We start from the raw sequence: 16,245 nt of genomic DNA, 5'->3' as shown, positions 1-16,245 counted from the left end.
CTAGATCTCTAACTTCCAACCTACCAGCCCTCTCTCCCTTACCCGTCTCAGGTCCCTTCTTGCTCCCACTCTACCCCCAGAAAGTCCCTAAAATAAACAACTGCACTAGCTTAGAAAACAACTGGAACTTTATGGCAAGGTGCTGTTATCTTTCCTGGGGTTGGCGCCTGAGAAATACCCCTTGAAAACTTCCCATCTCCTCAACAGTCACCACCCTCTGAGGCTGAACTCCTGATTGGCACCAGGAGAGGGTATGTGTTTGGCTGAGGGGCTGTCGATTAGACCAGGGTGGGGGGCCTCCAGGATAGACCCCAAGGTCAGAGGGTCTAAAGTCAGGAATTTGAATCTGGTAGCCATTTCTTCACACTCTTCCCTGGAGCAGCTGCCTCCGGAATGGCTCGAAGTCCTCGGGAACTGTGTCTGAGGAAGGAGAAAGACTAAAGTCAAAGGCGTGGCTCTTCCCTGAGGGCGAGAGAGGTCAGGCTGGTGCGGGTGGGTTGAGAGCCTCACCATTGCATCGGTACTGGAGATTGGACCAAATGATGTTTTCTTGGGAGAAGCAGAATACACCAAGACGCCCCCCGCGCATGGATGTGTCAATGATCACCCCAGAATCCGCCACTAGCTGAGGACCCTCATAGAGCTTCACTCTGTCCAGGATAGGGATTCCATTGGTGCTAGGGTACCGATGGGCACTGTGCCACTATGCTGGGGCCCTGGTCATCCCCAACCCCCCTCAGCCTGAGAGAAGGAAAGAAGGAAAGGGGATGGAAGGGGGTGCTTTTCTCAGGCCTGGGGCCCCAGGCTCTTTGTCCAGCCCCCTTTGCATCTCAAAGCACCACAAAGCACCAGCCGCATTCCAGGCGAGGATTGGGTTGCCATGACGATGAGCACAATGGACTGGGGGTGAAGTCACCCGCTTCCCAGGCTTTAGTCCACCACCCCTTATATTCTGCCCTGGCGCCCCACAGCCCAGGCACCTTAAAGAGGAACCAACAACCCAAGTGCCTAGACTCTGGGCTCTGGGCCACTTCCCTTCCCTTCCCTGTCATCCCCACCAGCTAGGGAATGCAAAGTTGTGGACAAGTGCTGAACCGAGGCCTCAGCTCAGCTGCAGAGAGCTGTGAAGTTTAGGCTTTGGTGCGCATGGCAGTAAATAATGGCCCCTTCCAGGTCAGACGCCTTGAGGAGGAAGGTCCTGGGCTGTAGCAGTGAAGGGCCTGAGTTTGGAGGCTCCCAGGGGTGCCCTTATTTTAGAGAGGGGAAAGACGGAACACAGAAAAGGAAATGCCTGCCCAACAGTGCCTATCTGTCCTCTGCACCAGAGCCCAGGCCTCCTTGTCTGCGGTGAGAGGGGATGGAGAGAAGTGGTCCCGGTCCAGGCCCATGGCACCAAAGCACCAAGCAGAGGGGTCTCTGGTCAGTCCCAGCTACAGGGGAAGGAAAGACCGGGCCAGAACAAGATCCCTCAGGAGGGCTCGACCCCTCCCCTCACCGAATATAGCCAACTTGAGGCCGGTGCAGCAGCTGCCAGCGGTAGGAGGTCTTGTCACGCCAGCCCACATTCCGTGGGTCGGTCCACAGCAGTCGTACCTGATCAGGGGTATGGCCAGTATGCCACAGGGCATTCCGGAGGTGCTCACCTGGGCCAGACACTGATGTCACTGCCTGGGGGGCATTGACAAAGACAGTGGGTCAGCCACAGGTTGGTAAGTACAGGGTGGGGAAATAAGTTGAGGTGGTCAGGAGAATGTTCTGGAGCCCCAGGGAGCCAATCTCTAGGTCCAATGTCTGAGTAAGAGGGCTCCCACTCAGGTAGGGGGAGAGGTTTTGGGAAAGGGTCTGGATTGGGAAATCTGGGCAGCTGCGGGACCTTGAGCTGCAGCCCAGGCTGGGCAACAGCCCGGAAAGGCGTGGCCTGCCAGTAGGTCTGCTCTGTCTGCTTCCACATGACCACGTAGAAGCGGCCACTGTCCTGGTAGCTGAAGAGGAAGCCTGCATAGTCATCATCGGTTACTGTGTTCACATGGAAGGTTCCTTCAAAGTCCACACCATTGAAGGCTGTATATCCTAGGGGAAGATGGGCATATGGGATCAAGGTCAGGGGCAGCAAAGCTACTTGTGGCCCATTGTGCAGTGGGGGTGGGAAGGGATGCCTGCAGTATGTGTGGCCAGCTTGCCCCCCAAACTCTGCCCCTATCTGATTCCTGTTTGAAAATTATTGAACAGGGTATCCCCTACATACCAACTGCCAGGCCTGGGTCACTGTTCATGGTCTGAACGATTTCCATGCCCTGGTGATGGGCAATAAAGAAGAAAGACCTTTTCCAGGTGCACTACCCACCTTGGCCCTGCCTGGGAGTCTGGTCTGACAGTACCCACCCAGCCCACTGCCCTAGTACCTGGTTGAGCACGACCCAGTTTGGGTCAATCTGAGCATCCCCCTCAGGGTCCAGGACGACGGTCTGATAGGCCCGAAAATCCGTGAGGGTTACCTCTGCACTTTCAGGACACACATCCAGGGGGTCGACCACTGCATCATTGTCAAAGTCATCCTCACACACATCACCAATGCCATTGCCTGGGAACAGTGAGGCTAGGCACTCAGGAAGGCCCTAACCACTGCCACTAGCCAACATCACCACTTCTTGGGCCTTGCATTCCTGACCTCTCTCCCCAACACGCCCTTTCTAACTCCCCGGCAAGGACTGCCTCCTCTCCGTGAGTGAAGCCCACCCAGACCAACCTGCTGTGGGACCCCAGTCTTACCATCTGAGTCCTTCTGATTGGGATTGGGTACCAGGCGACAGTTATCAGGACCAGGAGGCACGTAATCTGGGACACCATCATTGTCATCGTCCCCATCACACTCATCTCCAAGTCCATCATTGTCCGAGTCTAGTTGGGAACTATTGGGTAGTTGTGGGCAGTTGTCCTTGGTGTCCTGATGTCCATCTCCATCACTGCCCGTGAGAACAGGCACTGAATAAAGGCTCTAAAGGTACCACATCCTTCCCTTGTCTCCTGGTTAGGAGTCTCTGAGGTACACCCTCCATTCAACCGGACCCCTTGCAGTCAGCCAGATGAGTTGAAGGTCCAGCAGTGGCAATGGAGGGTAGACTACAGGAATAACTTCCTGCTCAACCGTGGGGAAGAATTAAGGTGGAACCATAGACAGAATTGAGAATATACTAGAGGAAGGTAAAGCATCCCTTGTAAGATCTTCTATCTGTTGGCCAAGACCCTACCTGTCTTCATTGGTGTCACAGACATCCCCCACCAGGTCACTGTCTGCATCTGTCTGAGAGAGAGGGGCCTGTTCTCACCATCTCCTCTTGATAAGTGAAGAGGGTGGGTGACCTGACCACTTTCCGTCACCCATCGGCCCCCCCACCCCTTCCCTGCCCTCTCCATTCCCCTGTACCTGTGTAGGGTTACTCATTTCTGGGCAGCTGTCACAGGCATCTCCCACCCCATCCTCATCCCTATCTGTCTGTAGAGGGTTGGGGACTTTAGGGCAATTGTCCAGTCCATTGGGGATGCCTGGAAGACATGGGGACATCAGAAGGTTGTCACACTCTTCTAGGCTGGTAAAAGCCCTGAGCTCTGTCTCCCATCCAGAGGGTGGCTGTTCAGGAGACCTGCCTGTACCAGGTCTCACCCTTTGCCTGCTCTCTCCCTGCCTAGCCCTACACGCTACCGCGCACTCCCACTGCCACCTGCTGCAAGCAACCTCTCATCCAGGCTGACTTCCATAGGAACACCCTTCCCCGTTCTCAGGCCTCCCAGCCTCCTTGCTTCATTCCCACTGCGTCCAAATTCTGACGGGTCTCCCACCCCCTCAGCCCAGGTCTGCACCATCCCCATCCACGTCGTTGTCACAGGCATCCCCTTCCCCATTGCCATCTGTGTCCTTCTGGTCATTGTTGGGAACGTTGGGACAGTTGTCACAGGCATCACCAAATGAATCTGTGTCTGAGTTTTGCTGGTCTTTGTTGGGGAACAGCCGGCAATTGTCCTAGGGTGGGAGGGAAAGAGTCAGGCCTCCCTAACACCACTGGCCAGCTAGCATCCACCTTGTCTTTGTACCCCTGTCTGCGACCACCAATCCTGTGGTGGTCCACCTGCTTGGCACAGCCCCACCCACCCAACCTCCAGGTAGTCCACCTTGTCCTGGGCAGCAGGCTTATGCCTCCCTAATTTGTAGTACTGGAGCATTCCTGCAGAGTTGCCAGGGGCTGGGGGTAAGGGGAAAAGGATTATGGGGCCAGGCAACAGAGATAGGGAGGAAAGCACAGGCGCAGGGAGGATCAGGATGTCTGGGGACCACCTCGACATTCTTGATCCCATCCCCATCAGCATCGTCATCACACTGGTCCCCGACGCCGTCATTGTCAGCATCTTCCTGCCCAGAGTTGGGTGTCAAAAGGCAGTTGTCCTAAAGGTCCGGTGAGGAGATGGATGGGTGAGTTATGGCCTGCGCCGGCCTGGGGCGGCCCTGCTCACGCCCTCCTGCAGCTCTACCTGCTTGCAGTGCTTATTGTTGTCCATGCAGGGCAGCGCCTGGTCCGGGTAGCCGTCGATGTCCGTGTCAGGCCCGCACACGTTCCCGTTCCCGGCCCAGCCCACGTTACACTGGGCAGCACACAGGGTGAGAGTCAGTGGTCTGGGCTGGCTCCCCACCACCCCACCCTCTTCCCTGCTTCAAGTTCTGTTCTCACCACCCGTTCCTGAGTCCTTTCCTGTGAAGGCCCTCATCCCAAACCCTAAACATGTTCACTAGCCTTACCCCCTCCCCCAGATTCTCCCTTTTCCTTCCAAGCCCTAGGCCCAGCTCACCGAGCAGGACACTGCTCCATTACGTTCAAAGAGACAGTGAGCGTGGACATGGCAGGGGCTGTGGGCTGGGCTATGGCAGGTCCGCGCTGGGAGGCAGCCCTGGCTTTGGTTGCCCAGGAAGCCCAGGCGACAGGGACCACACTTGAAAGAGCCCTAAGAGTAAGGAAACACTGTCTCAGGAAGGAGAGTCAGCCTACCAGGCACCCTGGAGCAGCACCTGAGGGTTAGAGGGTGGGCACTCAGCTACATGCCGGGTTTGTCAGTTATCTCCTTCAGGGTAACTTGCTAAAGGTCACAGCTAGTGAGGAGCAAACCAGAATTCCAAACAGGGTCCATGTGGAACATCTACTACGTGTAGCACCCTGGGGAAGGAGGAGGAAGGAGGAAGTCTGAAGAGGGTGCTACATACTCCCACCACCCCAGATGCACTCCGGGTATTCAGCTCACCACTGTGTTGGTGCAGATAGAGTTTGGGTCACAGCCACCGTTGTTCCCGTCATTGCATTCATCAACGTCGTTGCAAACCTGAAGGGGCAGACTTCAGGTAGAACCAGACTTGTGGTGGGTCTCCTCACATACAGGAGAGGGCACTGGTATGCCCTTACCTGTGAACGTTGAAATGAAGCCCAGCCCCCCAAACCAACGCAAAGCTAGCAGATGAGCCTCATTCCATTTATCCCAAGGGCCCCATGGCCCACCCAGAAGCCCCTGCAAGGCCACACTGTCTTAGCCACACACTCCACCCAACCTGACCTGTTTGCTGGCTCGGGCATAGTCGATGCCCACACCGGACACCCGTGTGCCCTTGTAGCCTTGAGGACAGGCCTCACAGTGAAAGCCAGGCATGGTGTTGATGCAGCTCGAGCCCGGGAAACAAGGGTCAGCATGTGCACACTGGAGGCCGGACAAGAAGGAAGATGTCAGGCCCCAGCCTGTGATCCTAGAACCACGGCTCTGGCGTCCCATTTGCCGTCCTTCCCACCCAATACCACTGCTCTGAGCCCCGCCCCCAGCCTCCCTCCGGGTTCCCTCCTCACCAGACATCTCCAATTGTCCCTGCCACTCCGCCAACACCTTCCCTGTGTGGCCCTTCGGTCTCTGCCTCAGATCTTCTGCCTCTCCTAAACCCCAGGCTCCTCTGCTTCAGACCAACATTCCCCCCACCTCCTTGGGCCTCTGCTAACTCCCTCCCCACAACTTGCTGTGTCCTTTCAGATTGTACCCGCCCCACCTCATTGATGTCAGTGCAGTGGGTGCCGTTGCCCTGCAGGCCAGGTGGGCAGGGCCCACAGCGGTAGCCAGGGTACTCGTACACTTCCATGCAGTCTACACCTCGGAAGCAGGGGTTGGGACTGCAGTGGGAACGCTGCTCATGGAAGCCTGGGGAGAGGACACAGCAGAGCCACCAAGAGGTCACCATTCAAATCACCGGAACTGGAGGCCCAAATGGTGGGGTAAGAAGCACAGTGATACCACCTGGAGCCCTCCTCTACTCTCCCACTCACCGCACACCTGACACTCCATGATGGTGTTTCGGATCAGGGACATTTCCTTCACCTGGTGGACATAAGGATGGGGAGGAGCCAGCTCTTAGCATCTGCCACCTTGCCCCCGAGTCTGCTACCCTCTGAAGGCCCACTCCAACCTGGTCTCGAATGTCATCCCGCAGCTCCACCAGGATCTGGTTGAAGAGGGTGAGTTGGGTGACCAGCGCCTTGGTTTGCTCCCCTGTCAGGGGCCAGGGTGCAGAGGGGCTCAGAACTGGGACACCAGCCCTGGTCCCTCTTCAGATAATAAGCTAGCTCCCGCCACTACTGCACCACCCCCCCCCCACCTTTAAACTCCACCCTGTTCCTGGCTGCAGAGGACTTAGTCTCAGGCATCTGCCAAAGCCTGGGACCTCCCCTCCACCTTCATGCCCCTTCCTCACTGTAGCCCACTCACCTAGGATGGAGTGCAGTGCACTGGTTACTAGAGAGAAGAAAACACAATCAGAGGGTGGAGATGTGAAGGGGGGCCTGTCTCGTGAAGAGGAAGGACAGGGATGGGGAAAAAAGGACTGGAATGAAGATGGGGTGTTGGATGGTAGGAGGTCAGAGGTGACAGGCAAGCAGTCCTAGCCCTTTCCACAGGGTGCAGGACCCTGTAAGGGAGCTGCCTCAGAGGGCCAAAACCCAAACCCTTCCGGTTCCCAGGCGTGATGGTGGGAGAAGGGGTCCCAGGAAGGTGACCCAAAGCAGGGCCAGGGCTGCAACATGTTCCATCTCCTCCCTCACAAGCTCCTACCTCAACAGCACTTTCTTTGAAATATCTGGGAGAAGCGGTTGTTTTATTTAGGTAAGAGCCTCTGAACATCTGTGTCGGAAAGACCAGGCAGATGGGCAATGCTCAGAGAAACTGCTTTTAGGTGACCACCACCAACAGAGATAAAAAAGAGACCCAAGACCCTGATCTCAGGCAAAACCGAGGCCAAGCATTTAACATCCTCACCACACTCAGAGTCCTTCAGAGTTCCAGTCTCGTCTCTCGTGGTTGTGTGTTTCTGGCCACCCTGGTAGGCAGGATGGCCTGAACGGGGAGATTTTCTGACCCACATCTTTTGGTGAACCTTTTGGGATGGCTTTATTGTTTGGAGATCAGAATCAGAGGTGAAGGAGATTTGGGGTAAACAGGGTCAGAGCCCCAGGAATAGGTAAACCAAAGTAATGAGTGTTAGGGGGAGGTCAAGAAGATGCGAATCACCAAAGACCACAGGATATGGCCTGGGCTCTGGGGGTTTAGCTAACAGAAGTCTCTGAGTTACCTGCACTGTGGATGGACTCATCCCCCTGGAATGGACACTCACTCAGGGCTCCAACCCGGGCCATGGACCCGCCTAGAATCATTTTCATAGATTCCACGAAGCCCTGGGGGCATAGGAGCAGAATAGGGTGGGAGGACCTACCAACTCCTCCCACTGGTGCAAACTCTGTTTCCACAGAAACTCACCTGCATCCTCAAATAGGCCTTTTGTCCAGTCCTAATCTCCAGTCCATCGACCTCTGCTGGAGGGATCGGGGCCAGTGCCGGGAGACCAGCATGTTGATCACCCAGTTTGCAGTCCACATAGAGCTGCAGGCCAGGGCTGGGGTGGGATGGGCCTCGGAGTCGCAGGAGTGCTGTGTGTGTGCGCCCATCGGCCAGACCTGCTTGCTGTAGGTTCACTGCATGGACTTTGCCATCCTCCCGCTGGTACCGCACCAGCACTGCCCAGGAGGGGAGGTCAGTATGGGCACCGTCCCCCATCCCCTGTCTCCCAGTTGAGCCTTGGATCAACTCTTCTGGATGCCACATCTAGGGCTATTATCCTGTACTCGCTATGTACCTCTCAATACCTTGTCCACAACAGGCACACAATATATGTTCTTTTAAATTGTTTCAAAGACTAGGACTTTCTTAGTCTTCAGTGGCACCAGATCACTCAATCACCTGCAAGGTAGCAGCTGGTTCTGTACCTTCTGAACTGTCCCACGGATGTGAGGGATCTCTCTATACCCCCGCTGGGGCACAATGTCATGCCTTCCCCCTCCCCCAGGGCATCCCCAAGGACAACATCCCATCCCTACAAATATCAGGCTTCACGCTAGTGTTTTCTTGCCTGTCTTTCTGAAGCACCTCCTAAGCACCCCATACCAGGTGGCCCCTGGTGCTGGGGCACAGCCTGATAGGTCCATGGTCCCCAGTGGCGCCCAAGGAAAGTTAAGAGGGATGTGGGAGTGGGGATAAGGGAGAGTGCTCAAGGGGTTAACCCCTGCAGGAAAGGAGATGCCCACCAGTCACCTTTGTTGATCTTGCCCACAACAGAGGCCTCCAGCCATCGTGTGTTGTCCTGGCGAGAGTAAAGGCCAAAGAGGACACCGCCCTGCTTAGGAGGTAGGCGGAAAGTGGACAAGAGGTAGATGTCCCCAGCAGTGAGCAGGGCTGTCCGGATCTTCTCTGCCACAGCTACCATCTGCCGGGACTCACCCACAGTCAGCAGGTCAATCACTGGCCAGGCAGGGATTATCAAGGTTAGAGAAAGGGGTTAGATGCTAAAGCCTGTCCACTTCCCTGCACCTCCGGTCGGGTTGGAGGGGGCATCCTTCATCACTCCCTCCGCTCCCACTACCAGTGTGAGTCACCTCAAAATCCAACCCTTACTGCTATTAGAGGACAAGGTATTATGCCTTCTTTTCCCTCATCACTTGACTACTGCCATCCTCTTGGCAACCTCCAGGCTTGAGGCTCATTTGGAAACGCAGAAACAGTGCCCTACACACTTGAGATGTTCCCACCAGGTGGCGCACGGGAGTCACTGCTGATTCCAGGCAGCAGTAGCACCTGGTGCCCACAGCACAGAAATTGGAAGGCGGTTTCTCTTTACACTGCTGGCTTTGACTCATTCTACATCCTAAAGCCCCTCCTCCCATCCTGGGGGCTCAGCATACTGACTCTGGATGAGAACAGCTGCCCACTGAGGGCTCTGACCCTCCCACTGTCTGGCTCTCTCCCTAGGAAATGTAGGACCCAGCTCCTCTGCCTCCTGTGTCCTGGCCAATCTGTGGTTTCCCTCTCAGCCAGTGAAGAATCTGTGCCTGTGTCATCTGCTCCAGCTACCTCTCCCACACCCATAGGCCCATCCCACCACCAGACCTCCCGGAGAGCCCAGACCTCTGGGTCCCAACCCCCACCCTGGCCTTAGGCAGCCAGCAGCCCAGGGGACGAAGAAGCTGAGGGGACCACGCAGTGCACCCACCTTCACACCGCTCTCCCAGACTCCTGGGGGGCTTGGGGGATGCTCAGACACTGACCCAGCCAGGCAGCCCTACCATCCAGCTCCTGAGTCCTCTGCCCTGATCTCATGCTTGCTCTGGCCAGTTCCCACTCACCTATCACCCTCTGGTGTTCACTCCTTCCCACAGGGCCGTAATGCACCATTTCTTCACTCTGGCTCAATTTCAGGACTCTTCCCTTCCCCTTGCCCACATGTTCTCTGCTACTAGGCTGGGGGCAAATGGGGAGGAGGCAGAGGGGTAGAAAAGGCTGGAGACAGGCTTACCCTGCAGGTCCTGACTGGCAGATGTGAAAGTGCAGAGGAGGAGAAGAGCCAGGGCTCCCCGAAGTTCCTGTGTCTCCATACCGCTCAGCCGGCTCACTAACCCTGGCAGGCAGGCGGCTGGGAGGGGAAAAGGCTAGGCGGAGAGAGCAGGGGGGGGCGGGGGGGGGCGGAGGGACTGGAAGGGGGAGTTGAAGGGGGGCAGCAGGCCGGGTGAGGGGGGGCTGAAACAAAGAACTGCCAATCACCCTGAGGCATCCCCAGCTCCAGGAACCAAGGACACTGGGGACGAGTGTGGAGGCCTCCTTGCCTTCTGCCTCTCCCAGTGGTCCTCTCATCCTGCTGCCTCCCTCTCTTCTGACACCTCGTTGTTGGGGGCCACTACCAAATGCTGCTTTCTGGAAGTCAGTTGGGGGAAGCAGAAACCTCTGGCAGGAAAGTGCCCGACAGTGGGCATTATTCCACAGCTGGCATGATAAGAAGCCAAGGGAGTGGTGGAAACGAGATTGCTCTCGTGCCCAGAGGATGCCCACAGGGAGTGAAGTGTGCTGCTCTGACATAGCAAGTGCTCTTTATTAGGGTAAGGGTCCCCTGACATGTACCCGTGCCTCCATTTTCCCTCATTCCTAGGAAAACCTGGAAGGGTCCAATGGGAGAACTGGAAGGAAAGTCTAAAACAATGGTGAGTGAGGTCGGACTGAAGAAATCAGGTAAGAAGAAAGACAGGAGTGGATCAGGGAAACGGGGCCAGACTGGGAGCGCCAGGGGGTACTGGCTGACAGTCCATGACCCCGACGAAGCGGAGGGGCGCCTCAGTTCTGTTACCAAGGCAACAGCCCGCGAGCCCCACCTCCCCTCCCCCCACTCAGTCCCTAGCCCGGCCTCGCTCTGGCGGCTGCCACCGCCCCTGTTTTGTTTCCATGGCGACAGGCGGCGCGGGCCTGCTCCAAGCATAACGCGCTGTGGAAAACATGCGCCTCGGGGGGATTCCCCCCGCATCCCCGGCTCAGGGCCAAGGCCTGAAGGGCCCTAGAGCAGCCCAGGCCACGTGCAGATTTGCGAGACACCCCCAGGGCCAGCCCAGGCGCACGAGACCCCCTTCTCCCAGGCCTGCCACTCTTTCGGGGGTTTAGGAATCTCCTCTCGGCCCAGGCGTCTAGACCCTCCGAGGCGCCCCAGGTCGAGAGCCCCTCCCCCCTTCGGGAGCTGTCTCTGGATAAGGCGGTGGCCGCCGTCCCTAGAGGCCCTCAGCTCCGCCCCCGCCACCAGGCCTCCTCAGGGCTAGGAGAAGACACACCTCCCCTGAAGCTACCCTCAGCCCTCCTGTAGCTACTCTCGGGGCGGTAGGGGGCGGGTCCGCGCAGGGGCTGACAGAAGTGCAGAGGGAGGTGCTTCCGGGACAGAGGGCGGGCAAGATGGCGGCGCCCATGGAGCTGTTCTGCTGGTCGGGGGGCTGGGGTTTGCCGTCAGTGGACCTGGACAGCCTGGCGGTACTGGTGAGGGGTGGTGCCGGCGCCCTCTGCTGCGCCCTGGAGGACTAGGGAAGGGGCCCGAACTAGCTGGTCAACTGAATTTTGCCAGGGCGCCTCCAAACGGGCGAAGTGGGAGAAACTGAGGCAGTCAGAGCGTCCAAGGCCAGAATGGGCTCAGTGCCCTATGCCTTAGAAACCTAGGTTTTGTGTCGCCATGAAAAGAGGGCTAGGCGGGGGTTCAGGATATATGGTTTTAGTCCTTGCTTTTCCATTTACTGACTGTGTGACCTTGGGACTATTCCTTCTCCTCTCTGGGCGTTGTTTCTTCATACAGATCTTTACTAAAGCCGAACAATCTCAGGGTTCTCAGGCTTGGCATTCCTCTCTTTCTTCCTCCTCTCCTTCTTCCTCCTCCTCCTCCTCACTAAACAGTATTTATTGAGCTTATTGTTTATTGAGCCAAAAGGCCCACAGCAGGGTTCTGTAGAAAGAGCTTTGGAGTCAAACTAGTTCATTTCATTCATTCACTCCTTCATTTAACAAGCATGTATTAGCCCTCTTCCAAATACCAAACACTGCCATGCAAAAATAAGTAAGACTTGGTCCCTCTGGTATTGTTTACAGAAAGGCAGAAATGTCAGCAAATAAATGTAATAAAACATTCAGGTGCTAAGGTGTAAGTACAAACAGGCCACAGAGACTGCCCAAAAAGGGCACTGTCAGTTTTTCCAAGAAAAGGGATATACTCATTAGAAAACCTTCTGAGGATAAGTTTCACCAGGTAGATGATAGGAGAGGAGATGGATTTTCCTAGCTGACTTGTGACCATGGACAGTCCATAATCTCTGAGCCCCGTGTTGCTCGTTGTAAAGTGGGCGCAGTAAGGTTCACCTCTGTGTGTATGTGTGTATCAAGTACTAAGCATAGACCATAGCACAAAAGGTATTCAATGTTATTTCTTTTCTTTAAAAAAAAAAGATGTTTACTTATTTACTTTTAGAAGGAGGGGAAGGGAGGGAGAAAGGGAGAGAAATGTCAGTGTGTGGTTGCCTCTCGCGCACCCCCCACCAGGGACCCAACCCACAACCTAGGCATGTGCCCTGACTGGGAATTGAACCAGCAACCCTTTGGTTCGCAGGCCAGCACTCAATCCACTGAGCCGCACCAGCCAGGGCTCAATATATTATTTCTTTTCTTGATTCCCCTGTGGGGCCATGTCCCTGGCCTCTCTCTGCCTTCTGCTTCCTTCCCTGCAGACCTATGCCAGATTTACTGGTGCCCCACTCAAAGTACACAAGATCACCAACCCCTGGCGGAGCCCTTCAGGTACCCAGTGCCCAGGGGGGCGGTGAGGAAGGGAATGTATAGGGGAGAAACAGGAGACAGACAGGAATGTAGTCTAAATGTGTATGGATAGATAGCTAAGGGTTTGGTGGGCACACTTCTTTCTCAATGTCAGGGACTTTGCCTGCCCTTCGAACCAGTCATGGAGAGGTCATCTCGGTACCACACAAGATCATCACCCACCTTCGAAAAGAGGTAGGTGGCATGGCTAAGGGGGCTGCCAGGGAAAAAAGTTCAGTCAATTCAATGCAACACATTTATTGAGTACCAAGTATATACCAAGCTAGATGCAGGCGACCCAGTGCTTCAAGGAACACAATGCAGTGGGGGGAAGGGCTCACATGTTGTAGGTATGATGCTATAAGTAGTAGGCCAGAGATTAAGCTGGGGCACTTTGGGGGCATCTGGGGGCCTTCTGCTTGCCCGGTGGAGAGGGAGAGATAAACAGGCAGGTGACACAAGGAAGGAAAAGGAATATAGAAGAGAGCAGTTGGCTCCAATGAGACCCTTGCAAGTGAGACTATTGCCTTTTTTCAGGGACCAGGTCAGACAGGACATGGGGCTCAGGGTGGACAAGGCTTAGAGCCATGGCAGGGAAGCTGGAGGAGCATTACAAGAATGGGGAGGCCTAGGCTATGCCCTTCACTCTCTCTTTGACTTGTGTGACCTTCAGTGAGTCACTTAACATCTCAGAGCCCTAAGCTCCTTATTTGTAAAACGAGGGGCATTAGCTAGGATGCTTTCCAAGGGTTCTTCTAGCTTTTAGGGTCTGATTCCAAAAGGGAACATATTGTCAGAAGTGGGACCCTCTTCTTCATTTCTACTTTCCCCAAAATGAAGGAGCTGGGGAATTAATGCAGGCTTGAGAAGCATGGAGAGAGGGGATCCAGGTAAAGCCAAAGTTCCTGGCAGGGACTGGGACACTGCTGTTTACTTACATATAAGCACAACTTTTCCAGTTTTCAGAGTTTTTCCCTAACAGAGCCACATTGAGAGAAAGAGATTAGTACCCCATCCCACAGGGGAGAAAATGAGGCTTAGAGATTTAAGGATCATGCTCAGGAGGTCATCTGGGGACAAAGCTTACTCAGGATGTGGAAGGAGTTGCTAAGCAACAGATACTGGAGCCTAGAAAGATGAGGCAGCCCGAGAGCTGGGGGTACAGTTGGAATGTGTGTGTGGTGGTGGTGGGGCCTGGGCCAGAGAATGAAATAGAGGAAATAGCCAAGATGGACATTGAGAGAAGAAGCCAGAGGGCCCTGGGCCTGGCTTCACTGGGTCCCAGGAGCATGAGGATGGTGCCCCTAGTTCCTGAGGCATGGATGGAGGCCCAGCCTGCCTCTGAGCTCCACTTTGCTGGCTTTGCGGTGCCTGGATTGGGGAAGTTACCGTTAGAAAATTGCTGTCGGCAGGCATGTTGCCACCTTTCCGTGGAAACTCTGGGAGCTGCTCCTGGTTTGCGGCTAGGCCTTCTTTCCTCCCCGCAATGGGCGTAGGACCTTGACAGCCAGGAGTCTCTAAGGCCCAGGCTGTCCGCCAACAGCAACAGGCTACTAGCTGTGCCCAGGCCAAGGGGCCTCAGCAGGAAAAAAACTCCTTACTCTACCTCTGCTGCACTCAGAGGCCAGCGAGGGTGGTGCAGACAGGATGCCCCTGGGAAAGTGCCCTGGAGTCCTTCAGCTTCCACCTCATTATGGACATTTCTCCCGCAGAAGTACAATGCCGATTATGATCTGTCTGCCCGACAAGGGGCAGACACCTTGGCCTTCATGTCTCTGCTGGAGGAGAAGCTGCTCCCAGTGCTGGTAAGTGTGCCCAGACCTCCCAGTGTTCATGGCCAGTGGGGTAAGGGGCCAGGGACACACACACCCAACCCCTCACCCCCACCCACAGCCTTGGAGCAGCACGGGGATCAGAAGCCCACCCTGTCAGGTAGGTATACTAGTTCATACTTGCCTATTCCTTCCTGTGTCCCCAATCCCAGGTACATACATTTTGGATAGATGCCAAGAACTATGTGGAAGTGACCCGGAAGTGGTATGCAGAGGCCATGCCCTTTCCCCTCAACTTCTTCCTGCCTGGCCGCATGCAGCGGCAACACATGGAGCGGCTGCAGCTGCTGTGTGGGGAGCACAGGCCTGAGAATGAGGAAGAACTGGAGAAGGAGGTACCTCTGGGATAGGGAGCTATTGTATGAGACGGGCCCTGGGGCTGATGGCCAGGAGCAGGAGTGCCTGGAAGGGGAGGTGGCATGGTGCCGGAAGCCACAAGCCTACCTGTGTCCTCCCTGTAGCTGTACCAAGAGGCTCGGGAATGCCTGACCCTCCTCTCTCAGCGCCTGGGCTCTCAGAAATTCTTCTTTGGAGACGCGTGAGTCTGACTCCAGGGGAATTAGAGGTGGCTTGGAAGAAGATGAAGGTTCAGATGTAGCTGCAGGGACTGGGTGGGCTCAGCTCTGGACAAGAGGTCCTCGGGATAGACACTGGGTCCGGTCACAGTGGGGCTGTGTGTGGGGCCAGAGCCGCCTCAGTGGTACAGGAGGGTGGGAGGGCCGCCAGGCACAGGAGGGGCCTGCAGGGCTGTGGGGCGCTCAATGTGCCCTTTATGCAGCCCTAAAATAGAGTCCCATTCAGGGCCAGGCTGGCGCCACCTAGGGGCCCTCCCCACACAAGGCCCAGAACAGTGTCCTCTCCCACCCTGGTGGTCCCTGCTGCCCAGAGCCTACCTCCCAGGGCCAAATCTTCTTCCGACCATCTCTACCCACTCTGCCAAAGTCCTCCTCCTCCATTGTATCTCTCTCTTTGTGCTTCAGCCCCGCCTCCCTGGATGCCTTTGTCTTTAGCTACCTGGCCCTGCTGCTGCAGATAAAGCTGCCCAGTGGGAAGCTCCAGGCCCACCTGCGGGGGCTGCACAACCTCTGTGCCTATTGCACCCACATTCTCAGCCTCTATTTTCCCTGGGATGGAGGTAAGGGGCAGATCGAGGGCTGTGGGTGCCAGCCCTTGGGGGAGTGGGCAGGGATCCAGGCACTGGCCTCCTTGCCCACCTTTCTTCCTTGTCCCTCAGCTGAGATGCCGCCTCCACGCCAGACATCAGTAGGGTCAGAGACTGAGGAGGAGCCGTACCGGCGCCGGTACCAGATCCTATCCGTGTTGGCGGGGCTGGCGGCCATGGTGGGCTACGCCTTGCTCAGTGGCATTGTCTCTATCCAGCGGGCAGCGCCTGCCCGGACCCCAGGCACACGGGCCTTGGGCATGGCTGAGGAAGATGAGGAGGAATGATTTGCCCTCATGCTCCCAGGAGTGATTTTTCTACTGTCATGCATTCCAGAGGTCCCTGTGTCTCCCCGTTGTCAGTCCAGCCAGAAATGGGTCACCCACCCGCTCACAATAAACCTGCTCACGTTGACTGGGATCAGTCTGTCCTTTAAGGGGCCACTGTTTCCTAGCTGGGGGCTAGGGGCTCTCGGGGCACCTTGACTAATTAGCTGCCTGCGCCCTGATGCTGACATTGCTC

At 56.1% G+C, this 16,245-nt stretch overlaps 2 protein-coding genes across 4 annotated transcripts; one reads left to right on the top strand and one right to left on the bottom strand.

Moving 5' to 3' along the window:
• Positions 1–117: 117 nt before the first annotated feature.
• THBS3 (thrombospondin 3) lies at positions 118–10,017 on the bottom strand. Of its 2 annotated transcripts, XM_045816645.1 has the most exons (23): positions 9,917–10,017; positions 8,659–8,865; positions 7,828–8,084; positions 7,643–7,745; positions 6,784–6,810; positions 6,485–6,567; positions 6,345–6,396; positions 6,071–6,219; positions 5,593–5,733; positions 5,287–5,364; positions 4,840–4,992; positions 4,525–4,635; positions 4,331–4,438; positions 3,859–4,018; positions 3,425–3,543; positions 3,249–3,301; positions 2,770–2,963; positions 2,403–2,581; positions 2,246–2,294; positions 1,874–2,070; positions 1,496–1,668; positions 511–650; positions 118–420 (listed from the first exon to the last, which is right to left on the bottom strand). In XM_045816645.1, exons 1-23 carry the CDS (start codon positions 9,993–9,995, stop codon positions 362–364), a joined length of 2,871 nt encoding a protein of 956 aa, XP_045672601.1. In that variant the 5' UTR covers positions 9,996–10,017; the 3' UTR covers positions 118–361. The 2 variants fall into 2 exon arrangements, with proteins under 2 accessions (XP_045672601.1, XP_045672602.1); XM_045816646.1 differs by lacking the exon at positions 6,784–6,810.
• Positions 10,018–11,297: 1,280 nt separating this feature from the next.
• Positions 11,298–16,143, top strand: MTX1 (metaxin 1). Of its 2 annotated transcripts, XM_045816506.1 has the most exons (8): positions 11,298–11,409; positions 12,642–12,711; positions 12,845–12,924; positions 14,442–14,534; positions 14,714–14,896; positions 15,023–15,099; positions 15,542–15,696; positions 15,796–16,143. In XM_045816506.1, exons 1-8 carry the CDS (start codon positions 11,329–11,331, stop codon positions 16,008–16,010), a joined length of 954 nt encoding a protein of 317 aa, XP_045672462.1. In that variant the 5' UTR covers positions 11,298–11,328; the 3' UTR covers positions 16,011–16,143. The 2 variants fall into 2 exon arrangements, with proteins under 2 accessions (XP_045672462.1, XP_045672461.1); XM_045816505.1 differs by having other exon boundaries at positions 15,542–16,143.
• The last annotated feature ends 102 nt before the right edge of the window (positions 16,144–16,245 follow it).

The sequence above is a fragment of the Phyllostomus hastatus genome, unplaced genomic scaffold, assembly GCF_019186645.2.
Source record: "Phyllostomus hastatus isolate PE091 unplaced genomic scaffold, TTU_PhHast_1.1 phas_scaffold_216, whole genome shotgun sequence".
In the NCBI taxonomy this organism is placed as follows: Eukaryota; Metazoa; Chordata; class Mammalia; order Chiroptera; family Phyllostomidae; genus Phyllostomus; species Phyllostomus hastatus.
The sequence above is the reverse complement of the archived record's forward strand: the minus strand, read 5'-3'. Positions and strand labels throughout refer to the sequence as shown.

Coding starts and splice junctions, on each gene's coding strand:
- THBS3 (XM_045816645.1), bottom strand. CDS start 9,995: ATGGAGACACAGGAACTTCGGGGAGCCCTGGCTCTTCTCCTCCTCTGC. Junction 4,636..4,839: donor ATGGAGCAGTGTCCTGCTCG/GTGAGCTGGGCC, acceptor TGTGCTGCCCAG/TGTAACGTGGGCTGGGCCGG. Junction 3,544..3,858: donor CAACGACGTGGATGGGGATG/GTGCAGACCTGG, acceptor CATGTCTTCCAG/GCATCCCCAATGGACTGGAC.
- MTX1 (XM_045816505.1), top strand. CDS start 11,329: ATGGCGGCGCCCATGGAGCTGTTCTGCTGGTCGGGGGGCTGGGGTTTG. Junction 14,535..14,713: donor AGAAGCTGCTCCCAGTGCTG/GTAAGTGTGCCC, acceptor CCCCAATCCCAG/GTACATACATTTTGGATAGA. Junction 15,100..15,541: donor AAATTCTTCTTTGGAGACGC/GTGAGTCTGACT, acceptor TTTGTGCTTCAG/CCCCGCCTCCCTGGATGCCT.